The sequence below is a fragment of the Balearica regulorum genome, chromosome 22 (genome assembly GCF_011004875.1).
Source record: "Balearica regulorum gibbericeps isolate bBalReg1 chromosome 22, bBalReg1.pri, whole genome shotgun sequence".
NCBI lineage: Eukaryota > Metazoa > Chordata > Aves > Gruiformes > Gruidae > Balearica > Balearica regulorum.
In genome coordinates, this window is record NC_046205.1 from 951,921 (window position 1) to 965,208 (window position 13,288).

The 13,288-nt window shown below is 48.1% G+C and overlaps 1 protein-coding gene across 12 annotated transcripts in view; it reads right to left on the reverse strand.

Annotated features, from left to right (window-relative positions):
- Positions 1-13,288, reverse strand: part of SCMH1 (Scm polycomb group protein homolog 1) — a 73,255-nt gene that overhangs the window by 13,196 nt on the left and 46,771 nt on the right. For 11 of the 12 annotated variants that reach the window (XR_012838662.1, XM_075773963.1, XM_075773962.1 and 8 more), the window contains 4 exons: positions 6,898-7,130; positions 6,212-6,338; positions 4,978-5,178; positions 4,115-4,300 (listed from right to left, as the gene is read on the reverse strand). Coding sequence is in view for 11 of the 12 variants with exons in the window: in XM_075773963.1 (XP_075630078.1) it covers positions 4,115-4,300; positions 4,978-5,178; positions 6,212-6,338; positions 6,898-7,130 (747 nt within the window). In the remaining variant the exon portion in view is untranslated. The remainder of the gene's footprint in view (positions 1-4,114; positions 4,301-4,977; positions 5,179-6,211; positions 6,339-6,897; positions 7,131-13,288) is intronic. The other variant, XM_075773964.1, reaches the window with a different exon arrangement.

Consider the following 13,288-nt stretch of genomic DNA (forward strand, 5'->3'; position numbering starts at 1 on the left):
ATTTTAAAAGTAATACACACAAAGAAGGTCAGGTTGCAGAAGATAACCCAGGGAATCAAAAGTTAGGTCAGTGTAAATTAATGAAAGGATAAACCAAAAGAAGGTCTGTAGTTAGAGTCTCCAATTTTAAAGGACAAATTTTAAGAAAATAAAGAAATGAACTAATACATAGAACTGCACTCAGCAGTCACAATGCAGATCGCCAGGAAAAAAAAAGAAAATACCTTCAGTTTAAAAGATGCCATAAACATCACGAATGTGTATCATCAGTGAGGAAATAATCTGGGAGGAAAGGACCCCAAATCTAACGGATAAACGTTCACTTTGAGAAGGATGCTGAGAACAAGCAGATCATTTACTGGAGATGAAAAGGACCTGCTCAGTATGGAGCCGTATGCCTCAGAGGATGGTGAGTGCAGGGACAAAGTTGCTTTAACATTTTTATTATTTATGTATTTATTTATTTATATTATTTATTTATTTATCTTTTAACTGATTCTGTCTTTTGACACAGTGCAAAGGAAAAGACAGGACTGCATCTTCAGCTACAGAAGTAACAAGCACATGGGAAAGGAGCGAGAGGATACTATGCTGAAAGATTGAGAAAAAAAGAAAAAAAAGGTGTCCTTGTCTGCAAACGATGGGGCAGCTCTGAGGGATATTTCACCTCACCTAGCTTGGGAGGCTGGTGGGGAGGAAGAGAAGCGCATCTGCCCATGCCCGGGTTTGTGCTGTTGGCCATCCCAAGGCAGTCAGGATCGATGCCTTTACAGTCAGTGAGAGTCTGCTCACCTCATCGGGTCAAAGTCAAAGTCAAGGCTCCTACTTTAGGCTGCTGTAACTTGCACTGACTGCCCTGGTACCTCCTCCGCGACTGCAGAGCGTGCCTACCAACCTGCTCAGGTGTCGATGCCTCGGTGACATCCACCTGCATTCAGTAAAACAAATCCCACCCTTCACTTCCAGTCGCAGCCATGCTGAACACCAGGGCAAGGCTCAAAGGGTAGAAGAAACGGGACAGGAAGGAGAATATACACTATTGACTAAGAAATGGAAATCAAATAACTGAACGTACTCATGTCTTCCCAGATGATGTCTTCCCAGACATCAGGCCAGATAAAATAGCATTTGAAATGATGCAGAAAAAATATATATACAATGGAGTACCAGAAAAGAGGTAAATCCAGCAGCAAAATGCAGATGTGCACTTAAAACATTGTCCCATGAGCTGGGAACTTGCAGTTGACAATAACGGATGAGAAGAACAGGGTACGTGACCAGGACGGGTTGATCATCACCTGCTATGAGAATACAGCGACGAAAAGCAGCTTCCAGAGATGCTTCTTGTGAACATGGTACTGCCAGTGCTGTGGCATCAAGTCCCCATGAGCTCTTCCCCAGAGTGCTGGGTGGCACTCTGGTCAGCTCATGAAGTTTAATTCAAACCAACACTAGATGAGGAGAGCAGAGAGCTGAAATTTCTTACCAGAGCAGCCAAAAGGTGAGCCCCCCTGAAGGATACGACTGCTCTCTAACTACTTCCAGAAGAAGGAGAACTAAGTTAAGCTAAAAGACCATGTTAAGACAAGGAGAAACAGACACCAAGTTGCCCAGGAATAAATTTGGGCTAGAAACTACAACATAGTTTCTAAAAATTCAGAAAAAAACCTTGGAGCAGCCTCCAGTGGAAAAACAAAATCCCCAACTCCAGGGTTAATTAAAGCAACACCGTATGCTGTGGTGCCTGTAATAACAGGCCCCAAGGCTCAATGGTCCAGAAGGTCCCTCCAGCCCTGTGTTTTCTGATGGCTCCAGATCAGATCTACCTATTCACAACATTTCACAGCCCATCCCTCTTCCTATTAAAAGCAATCAACTCCCTGCTTTCTTGCAAATCTACTGCTTCCTGATGTACAACTTGATCTATTTCCCTTATTTCCATGATTATGCCTTATTTAGCAAGACAGAATGCCAGGATGCAGCTGACCTAAGGGCTGCTGCAGACCTTCCTTCTGCCCCAAACACATGCACGGATTCTCTGCGGTATCCACAGTGGTACTCCTGTTAAGTGAGTTCGTTCTGGGAATTGACGTCAGGTCCCATCCTAACCAGGGATCGTTTTCTGGAGGAACCAGCCCCATTCAGACACACGAGCACCTGCACCATAGAGGAAACAAAGCAGGACACACAGCTGAAGGTGAGACCACGGCAGCCTTGACACTTGGTGTGGTTTAAGCTGATGTACAACTGCACCCTCACTCTTCCATGATCAGCCTGAACCTCTCAAATCGCCGGTACTGTTTCTTTGCCCTCACCAGAAGCCACTCTTACGTGCAGATAACAACGTTTATCATCTTCTTTCAGGTGCTTGAGAAAAATGTTAGATGACCAGATGCGCAACAATCCCCGAGACATCAGTATGAACTACAGGACTAGGTGTTATCACTTCTCTGGACTGTGATTAATCTTTCTTTAATCCCTGCAAACACTCTAATGAAAAGTTCAGGATGGGCAGGTCTCAGCATCACATCATATCTGGTGCTCTGCCTGAGTTTCCCTGAATTCTGACTTTGCTCTTTATACTTTTCCACTCTGCCAGGCAGCCCAGCTCTTAGCACAGACATCACTGATATCTCACGGTGCCTAGAAACCATGTGTGAGCTATAGGACCCTCTCCATCCAAGCCTGCTACCGTGCCCAGACCCTGGCTCCTCTTCCTCTTTCTGGTTTTGCTGTAACTCATGACAACAGGATACTTCCACACAGAAACACAGCAATTTCTTCTTGGCGTAACCTCTAGTCCCAGTAACAAGACATGCTGTTCCTGTACAAGCCACAGCAGCCAACCCGCTGCCTACAGCTCCTCTTCTAACAGCACACCACAGCTCCCTGCTCCTGGCGTTGCTGGCTCCAGCGCGGCTCTGCACAGCCCCAGCCTGCAGGCAGCTGTCAGCCACGGAGGAAGCAGAGGACAGTCACGCCGAGACCCTCACGCTCTTTACGCTGTTGCTAACCCCCTCCCCTGAGCTTTGGGTGTTTTGCGAGAGGCCATGCAGCACTGTGGCGTTAGGCTGTTGTCCCTGAGCTTCACACTTAGCAACTTTTCCTTCAACAGTTCTTCTTAAGTGCTTATCCTTTTACATTAGAAATTCTTGTTTTTCTTGTCAGAGCCATAATTATCCAAAGGATTAACTCTAAAAGACCTCAAACAGCTGTTTGCTGGGTCGGGGGGCAGAAAGATAGTGGAGGAAGCAAGAGAGGAGAGCAGATCAGCACGAGACACTTGTGAAGTACCTAAAGAGGGTGCAGATAGAATATCATCTCCAGAATATCATCTCCACGGCTGGCATTCCTACAGCAGCAGTTCTCCCAGAGCCCCACAGCCAGCCCAGGGAGGCAGCTATCACCCCGGGGTGATACGCAGCACTGCAGGGAAAACTATTGGTTGTCTTGTTTTCCACCGCTTTCACTTAAAAGCAATTTTGCAGCCTGATGATTTGCATCATGGCATGAACTATCTTGCCGGGGGTGTTGCTTCAACGCAGCCGAGCGTTAGCCATGCCAAGAAAAACAAAGGCATCCATGCCTCAGATCGCTGCAGCGTGCATCATCTCTGAACGGGCTAAGTGTTCACTGAGGGCTGGATGAGCTGGCTACTGGCAGCAGATTCACAGCCGCTGTGGAAACTGCTCTGCTAGGTTTTAATTCTGTTTCTAATTACAGTTTACCTGCTACATGTTATCACTCTTCTATTTCTCATGCAGAGTCTTTCACCTTAATTCCTAACTGGAAACTGTACGAAGTCACTATAATCAGATTACAGGAAGTGGGAAGGACTGGGGGACAAGGAGAGGAGGGAAGACAAGGAGACAGCACGGATGAGCGGAAACCTACAGGCAGAGATGGAAATCAGACCGACAGGCAGAAAATACAGCAACTCGAATCCTGAGCAAAAAGAGCCCTGTGGCCATGTGCATGACACTAGGTGTGATGCAATGAACCCTGCAGAGAGGGCTCTGAAACGCACGCCTGCCTCCTGAGATAAAGATAAAATCGGAGTTAAGACATGGAGCACCTGGGGTACCTACAACGCCGCCCCCGCCCCAGCTCCTACCTGGTAGATACCTGTCGTGGTCGTACTCGTGTGCCCGCTGCATGTGGCTGTTCTGAGTGAAAGGCTGGTTCCCAAAGAGGTTGTCACTGCGGAGATTGTGGCAGAGCTTCTCCAGGAAGCGGAGGACGTAGGTGATACTGTTTACTGCTGGCAGGTTCAGAGTGTGCTGTTCCCGATCAAACACAGCTGGAGACAGAAACAAACAGAGCCCAACACGTAAACCCCCAGCAAAGGCAGGAGACTACGCCCAGGGCTGCACAGCCAGCTTCTGTATCTCAGCATCGCTGGTCTAGACTAGAGCAAACAAAAGCCACTGCCTTCCGCTGGCTGAGCGCTGGCGAGCTTGCTTCCCTGGGACAGGCTAAAACCAGTCTGCTGCACCCAGCGTCAGGTACGGGGCTGCAGCGCATGAGAAGCTGCGTTCGAGGGAACGGAAAGGCATTCAAGGAGGGACCTGCAATCCCAACATCCGGGTAAACACGGGCTTAAAAGCAAAATTAAAAAACGGGGAATTTCTTGTCTTTCCGTCAGGAGCTCTGAAAATCCCACCCGTTCCGCCTCCTCCTGGGGGCTCGGGCAGTGCTGGGGGACGATAGGTGAAGTCAAACGCTGCCCAGGCTGACAGCAGGGCTGCACGCTGCCTTCTCCAGCAGCTGTGCCTGGAGGCCATGCTAACCGCTCGGTTCTGAGTCAGCCACTAGCTGTTGCTTCACTGACACAGATGTTTGGCAAGAAAGAGCAGACAGAAATCTTCTGTCTGCCCCTGGCCCATGACTGCACCAAGCTTCAGGAGAGACATCTTCCAACGAGCGAATTCTTGCAATGACATCTCTGAAGGCAAAGTGCTGCAGGCCAGTTCTCACCTGAGATGACCTCTCCCCCGTGGCCTTGTTTTAAGAAGGAGAAGACTGTTTTCTGATGATAAGCGCAATCAATGCAGGCCTGTACTGCTTGCTGCAGGACAACAGAAGCTCGAGCTGGTCCAAAATGGTCCGGCAGCTGCTGAACTTTCTTCTTGTCTAGGTGGGGCCCAGTGCTGCCGTTCTTGTTCAAGTAAATGCAAACTGCCAAGATGAGAAATGTGTTTGCCATTAACCCACTCAAGAAAGCAAGAAACAGATGCCTAAAATCCAACCTGAGAGATGCTGGGATTTTAAGACTCTCAAATCACCCACAAAGGGGAATCCACCATGACTGCCTGTCTGCATCCTAACAGCAGAGCCACTTACAGAGGGGAATTGCCTCCAAAATCTTCCTGCCTCACACTCACCATCCAAGCTGCTGCTGTTTCTCCTACGCTTTCCCCAGCGCTCAGGCTCCCAAAGGCAGGCTGCAAAGTGGTCCCCATGACAGCCAGGTATGATGAGATGAAGGAATGCGGCCCCCACTTTTTAGGGACACTGCGTTCTTTAGGTTCCTCTGAAAATTGGCCACTTATGCTCTGGGGAAACAGAGGGCTCAGCCCATATCCAGTGCTTGACCGAACATATAAAAAGCAGCTTTACATTAGACTTTTCTGCCCAGATTCATCTTCAGCTACATCTCACAGCTGTAGCAGAGCATATACTCTGCACTGTGCTCCTACTCCTCCCCTGCTCCCTCTTGTCCCTGTTTGCCTCAATATCCTGGCTGAAGCTGAACAGATATGGCCACTGTCATTCAGCAGTTGTCTGCATCTTGCTGTGGCTTCAGCAGCCGTGCCTGGCACAGTTTGGGAGAGCTCACGCTCTGGACTCACGAGAGGTGCTGCCTCTGGGCACAGTGGGCCTCGAGAAGTGCCCGTCAAGAGCTGTGGAGTCATTAGCATGCACATGGTGACTCAGGGAAAGGGGTCCCTGCGCTGACCAGATGGACTCACAATCTTCCTACAACTTCATTATCTCCAAACAGACAGAGAGATAAGCGAACGGCTGATCTGAACTTGTGTGCCTCTCTTTTCCTCCTGACACACTCTGTATTAGGCCAGCCTCTCTGGAATTGTAACGTTTGCTGGTCTGTGGGTTTAGGAAGAAATGGGAGTATCTTGGTGTGTCGCTTTCTGACTGATGCAGCTCCTAACTGTGCAATCTTGTCAAGAATGTGGTTCGAGACCCTTACCTGTGGGAGCCTGCATGGCAGAGCTGGGGATTGTAGCAGCGTCCTGAGGCACAGTGCTTGTGTCTGGTTCTGGGGTACTGGTTGTTGGAGAGGTGGGTGCTGGGTTCAGCAATGTCCTAGGTTTCCTCTGCAGAAAAAGAGGAGATATTTCTCCTTTTATCCCTGCTCTCCTTTACCACCCATGATCACTACACTCTCTCCTTTGCATCCAACAGACAAGGCACTGTGGAACATGACACACTTCTGATGGTGATGACGGGGAGTCTCAAGAACCTAGTAATCAATATGTGTGTATTTTATAAACCACAATCCTGAAAAAATAACAAGCCTGAGATCTGCCACCTCTGCTTGACTTAGACCAGCTACACACGATGGATGGAAGAGCTTATTCCACCGTTTGGCCATCCTGTCATGATCACAGCATCTGCCATGCTACTTCACAGCTAATGCAGCTCCAAAGACACAGTTTCTTGATGGAAATGATCTTTAGGACACAGACATTCTCTACAGCTCTGGGGCTGGACTCTGAGGGATATTCCCAGCCCACATACCCCTCTGGTCTCCTACTTGCTGCAGTCACACAGCCAGAGGCTGAGACAAACGTGCACAAACACACGCATGCACCATCCCATGGCAGAACTTGCAGCACCTGCTTTTCACCCGCCTGCATCAGCATCAGCTTTTACCTTACTGCCAGGCTTGGGGCCTCTCTTTCTGGGGAATTTCAAAGGCTCCACTGACTTGGAGGGTGTAGGCATGGGGTGATGGATTAGCGCTTTGGTCGTTCGACCACGCTTCTTCCCTGTTTTGCGACGCCTTTGCCCTTGTTGATGCCCCAAAACAGTCTTTGTGCTACTGTGCATGCTAGGTTTCTCCGAGTTTACTTCGGAGGCAGGTAAAGGGCTCTTTGGAATCACAACTGAAATAAAAAGAGAAAAAGCAAATATAATTAAATCAGGCGAGAATCAAAACAAGAGCAGCCTCCATCTTTATACAGTGTCACATGGAAAAACCTGGCGCATTTGCAGCCCCCTGAACGGAGGCTACTGCTCTCCATGCCAGAATAAAAACCAAACGCACTGATCCTTGGTTCAGCACTTGAGCTGTGGGACACTGTGGCTTAGCCTGGATGGGCTGAACTCCAGAAGGATCGTGCTTTCAGCCATACCTTCCTTCCTGAAAATAAGTGGTACCTACACCTCTTCCTTCTGCGAGTGGTGACCTGCCAGCGATCACGTAAAATGCACCGAAAGCATTCCTAAGGGGAGGATCAGTCAAGACCTGCCTGACGGTCACAGAGCCAGTGCTGTGCTGGAAATCCCCTCTCTCAAGGCAGAAGTCAAATTTTCTCAAATTACCAGTGAACTGCAGTGGAAGGTACCAGTTCCATCCTCAATGCCTGCAAGGACTATTGCTTCCAGCCCCAAGTAATAGCTCATCTGGGTTGGATCAGCTGAGCTGCTCCTCTCACGTACTGCCAGAGGTAAGTGAAGTGCCAGCACATCGTCCATTCCTTCTTATCTTCTCACACTTTCCATGACAAAACCAGGTTTCTGGTGTATTTGCCCACCCCTGAATTTGGTCATTCATCTTTCCCAAGCCTTGTTAAAAGCTAGAGATGAACTGGCCCAGCTCAGCAGACCAGTGTTTCCTTTAGATTTAAATTTCCGCTAAAAAGAAACAAAACAAAACTCTCCTAGATTTTGAAAAATGCACAGTGACCTTTAGGATGTCTTGTTTCTTTGACCTGGAAACCTCACTGTGTATTCAACATGAGGACTCTGAATTAGAAAGAATAAAACCACTCCTGAAGTGAGGAGCTTTATAGTTAAGAAGAAAATCTTGGCAAAGGAAACAGAGTGCTCTAAAAGATTGATACCAGCATGGCACACAGCCCTAACAGTGACACAACTGTGGGTATATAAAGAGAATTTTAAGTTTTTTCTAACAAGGGTTTTATGAGCAGTTACTCCAAGCAAGGACTCATTCCCTTGGCACAAAGGAACTGTTTCCTGCCAACAGCTCAGAAGCAGCAGAGCCAGGTCCAACTTTCTAGGGGTCTGGAGAAGATCAGTGGGCTGCGAGGTCACAGCAGCAACCCCGAGTCTGGAGATACTCCAGGGATGGGGCAGTGAGCTGATGGCTCTGTTAACTACTTCACTGCTAACCAAACACAGACCGAGTGAACGGTGTGGCTGGTATGGGGAGATCTGCATAAGGTCCCATCAGTGGCAGCTTATTATGGCCTTATGCGAGCGAGCCACTGGAGGTGGAGGATCCTGCTTCGCTCTTCTGGTCTGACTTCACTCACCAGCTTCGGCTCTGGGGTGCCCTGCGCTCTCCCCAGGGAGACTGGGCATGAACCTGGCTGCCAGGTCCGAGACAACCTGAGCGAATGGTTCATTCAGGCAGCTGGAAACCAGGGCTGGTGTTATCTCGCAATAGGACTAGACGACTTCACGCAGGTGGGTGTGCTGGCCCGGCACTCCTCCAGGTCCAAGCTGCCATCGGGACTCCCAGCCTCCAGCCACATTTCTGTCTCGTTGGCAGTGCCAAAGACGGCTGTGCAGGGGGCGTGAGGGCGGATGGAGCCGACCCCAGCTGCCAGCTCAGTGTCACACATGTGGGGTGCAGAGGTTAGCAGGTACCGCAGGGAAGGGCCAGGAACACCGGGCAGCACTTCTCCTGCTGCCGGCAATGGCTGCTGCCACTGGCAAATCTTGCGTATGCTTCCACTTGCTGCCATGAGATGATGAACTCTGCTGTCCCTGCCCCTACCACACTGAGATCCTGCATGTTTCTACAAGTAACCTGCACAAAAAGTGAAGTGCAGAATGTCCTGCATTTGTCTTCAGGTGGTTTACACCCGCCCCAACCTCACTTTGCACTGGCGCAAATAACACGGTATACGGTACCTCCAGGAATCGGCCCCATTCTGCCTGTCACATGGGCAGGGCAAGATTTCTGGTGCCCTCAATTTATTTTTTTTATTTTTAATTTTATTTCCTTGCTATTGTGCATTAGGGTTCTGTATCAGATGCTGGGGAGTAGTACACAGTCATTCAGGGATCTAACTTGCCCAGTGATGTCTTTTTTTGTGTCAGGCAGATACAGAGAATTGTGGTAAAAATACGGTTTTACTATTCCTTGTTTGAGATGTTAACAGCAAGACTACTTTGCTGGCAAGAAAAGGAATACAATAGCACAAGTGCTTCTTACAGCTGATGGTTTTCCAGGACAGTGAGTGTCACCTGTCACCAGGTGACATCTGGCATCCAGCTGTGCTAGCAGAGAGGACAGGCACTGACTGCTGAATTGGTCTGCCTCCAGCCTTATGTGTGCATGGCTGATCTCAGCAGAGAAATATTTGTATTAAAAGATTTACTAGAATCCCACAAGTTGATAGAACAAGGATAAACACAGGTAAAATGCTCAGTACTTCAAAGAAACTCTTAAACATCAAAGGGATATGTAGAACAATGCAGGGGCATTTCATTTGCAATCTGCACCAACGCTAAGTGTCTGAGCCAAGCTGTTCTGCAACAAGGTTTCTCTAACCTGGAAGAGAAATTGAGGATTCTACAGACAAGCCGTGAAGCAAACACACAATCTCAGTGTTACTAGTGAAACCCCCACAGAAACGGTGCATTTGGGAAGTTGGGATGCAGTAGGCAGAGCTGCTGAACTGCACCCTTGGCTCCCAGGCTGGAACCACGTTGCAGAGAAATCCCAGTGCCAGGGAAAAGGTGACTGATGTCAGGTGAACTCCTGGTGCGCAAGCTTTCGCTGTATAATTTTATAATAAAAAATGATTTCATCTTTTGGTACAATAAATAATAGAAAGATCTATTGTTCGCTGCAGCTGTAAAGATATTACAGGTAACGTTAATTTGCAAGGCTTAAAGAATCGCTGCTTTGTTTTTAGGGCAATAAAAGCACATAAGTAGGTGTGGGCAGACCACACGATAGGAAACCTCATTTCATTCACCACACCAGAGGAGTTTCCACTGTTACTGCTGCCCCTGGCAGCACGTCCCTGCTGCAGCCACAGCTCCCACAGGGATGGAGCTCAAAAGGCTGTTCAACGAAACAGGCTAAGTTACATCTAAATGTGTAGCCAGCTCAGAGCATAAATACACAGAAAATGACCTAGATTGTTGCTTTGTGCCTAACAGTATTGCTGAATACAATGCTGAATACATTGCTGAACAGGCACTGATATTTCTTCCTGTGGCTGCTTCAATGAGACTGATATAATGCACAGTTTTCTGACCCAGAGGGATTGAATGAAACGAAGTCTTATCATCCCACGATCCAGCGCCATTCAGCAGACCTGCCTGGCTTTTTGTTTGATTTTAACCAGAATCTGAGAAAACACCTGCCCGTGCTAATTCATTTCTCTTTCCCAGATGTGTTGAGCTGCACGCAGTCAGTGCGACGAGGAGACACCAGCCACTTCAGAGTGGAGCCGTCCTGCCAGCTGCACCCGTGCGGGAACGGCGCAGCCACAGAAACACAGGCTTACGGCTGGCCGCACTGCCCTCTCGCCACCGAGGCATTTCTAACCACTTCCAGTGACTGGATGCTTCCTAAAGGAACCTGAAGTTTTTGCCAGGTGTCTATTATTTTCCTTCAGGATTTCAGCCCCTGGTGTTACCAGGACATGGTCAAGTAGCACAGGATTGCTGCGGGAAGGAGCGGTGCAGAGGGCTCAGCCCCGCTCGCACCCACCTGACACCCACCAAGCTCCTGGAGCAGTAACGGCTGTGCCCAGCAAGCAGGCTTATCTTGCAGCTGCAAACCATTGCCCACGTACCCTTTAACTGCCAAAAGCTTCGATTTACTGCATCTTATTCAGCTTGTGACAGTGCCAGCCCAACAGTGAGCATCTGCCAGGGACATCCCCACGTTCTTCTACCTTGTACCACTGTCTTCACCCCACGGTGAATTGCTGAGAGGAGCCAAACTTTCTGAAAATCAAGTGGGGCCCACTTAGAAAATCAACAATTTGCTATCACTGAGAAAAGCAGCATATCTCTGCCCCACAGATTTGGTGCTCACGTGAGCTCTGAGCAACCTAACAAACTCCAAAGCTGGCCTTGCTTTAGGCAAGGAGTTGGGCCATGCATCCTCCAGATGTCCCTTCTGACCAAAATTATTCTGTGATCTGAACTCGTAGTTAATTATTTCAGCTCATTAATTGAACAGAAAACTAATCAACAAAAGTTTTCTGCTGGCTGAACTGTCCTGTTTTGGGTCATGCAGGCATCTGCGTCAGCACCAGGGCAGACACACACAGGGGTGGGCCGGCTGGCATCGGATCAGTTTGGCTGCAGTGACAAACATCACCCAAAGGATGCAGGATCAAACATTGCTGAACTCCGAGCCAAAGAAAAGATGGACACCACTGACTGGGTTACTAATTACTGAAGGATTAATTTAAACGAGTCTTGAGCTTCCTGCAGAAACAAAGAGACTTGACAGAGAATTCCAGACTTCAGGCTCTATTTCCTAATGCCAAAATATCCCTTGCCAGTTGACACATGGCACCAGCAGCACCTGCAGCTGCTCACCACACTGTGACTCAAACTATTATTGGCAGAAGACTCTTTAAAGTTGCCATCTACACTTTGAGGATTAGCCAATACTAGAAAGCAGCTTTTGTCACTCATCAGCTTACCTCAGGCTTGTCACAGCTTGAAGAAGATACAATTATGTCTTTGGATAAGAATAACAAAGCCAACACTTAAGAAAATATGGAACAGAAGAGCTGAAGATGGAGAATTGTTTCTTACTTTTCCCTCCAATACACCAGCTATTTAACAGTTTGCATTTACTAACAGCTGCTGGATCACAAAACACAAAATCTCCATTTTACATGCTAAGGGCTACTGTACTCTTAGATGCAGCTGGAGCTGACAGCCCTTCTCTCAAGAGGTACCAGTAATGACCACTACAGTGTCCCAAAACACAGGGGTGGTTTCCGAGAAGACTGAAAACGCTGTTCATGTCCATTTTAAAGCAGAATGCTCTGTAGGCCGCCTGCCCAGTGGTTCTTTGGTGCTCCAGCTGCCCCTTGTCCCATCTTCAGCACTGCACGGTCAGAAGCGTGACCCAAAGAGGTGGGTTAGAGAGACTCATTTCGGATAAACAAATTTGCCAGAGAATAGAAATCTTGTTGAGATCTGGCTGAACTCTTCCTTGGATGCTGCAGTTCAAGCCTAGACATCCTGAAGGCTGGAGCTGGACAGAAACCAGAGCTCAGTGCCTGTCCAAGAGTAAGATGTTTAAGTTTCAAACCTCTGTGATTCTTCCCAAAGCAGCGACTGTCATCACTGGCCACTATGAGCACACTGGAACCTAAATATGGGCTCAGGGAAGGCTCAATACATGGCACATTCTGAGCTCTCACAGCAGAAACTGTCAGAGCGGGGGTGGGAGACACGGGCTCCTTGCAAGGCCAGGGATTAGGAACAATCCTCCAAATCCTGGAATTTAGAAGTCAGAATGCAATTATTCTGATAATTCATTATTTCCTGCAGGGATTCCTGCTCTCCAGCCTAAAACATCCGCTTGAGCTAAGGCTGAGAGATCAGAGGGTGTATCTAATACAGTAATACAGCAAGAGGATCCAAGTGCTGCATGGTTCAGCATGTTTGAGATGTTCTCATGATTAGTTACCTTAACTCCCAAAGATGCATATTCTTTTTATACAAGATTTGTCTAGTTTCAGCTTTCAACTGCTGAAACTTGCTGTTGCCTTCACTGGAAGCCATGAGGTGCCTTATTCACCCATCCCCTCCCAGACGTCACTAGCCAGTGGTTACACAGCAGCACACACAAAATACAAACCCATGGTCCTTCAAACTGTCCCTGTCCTGCTCATGCTGACGATCAGGTTGCATTTTAATGTCCGTTTTTGGACAGGATATCCATAGGCATGTGAAGAAGAGCTTAAAACTAAAGCAATATCTTATGCATTTGTTGAACCTGAGAAAGGCTCTGAACTTTCATCATGAGTGTCTCATTTCTTAAAGGCTGAGAAGCATTGCATGGCCTGGAGCCGCAATTTTCTTA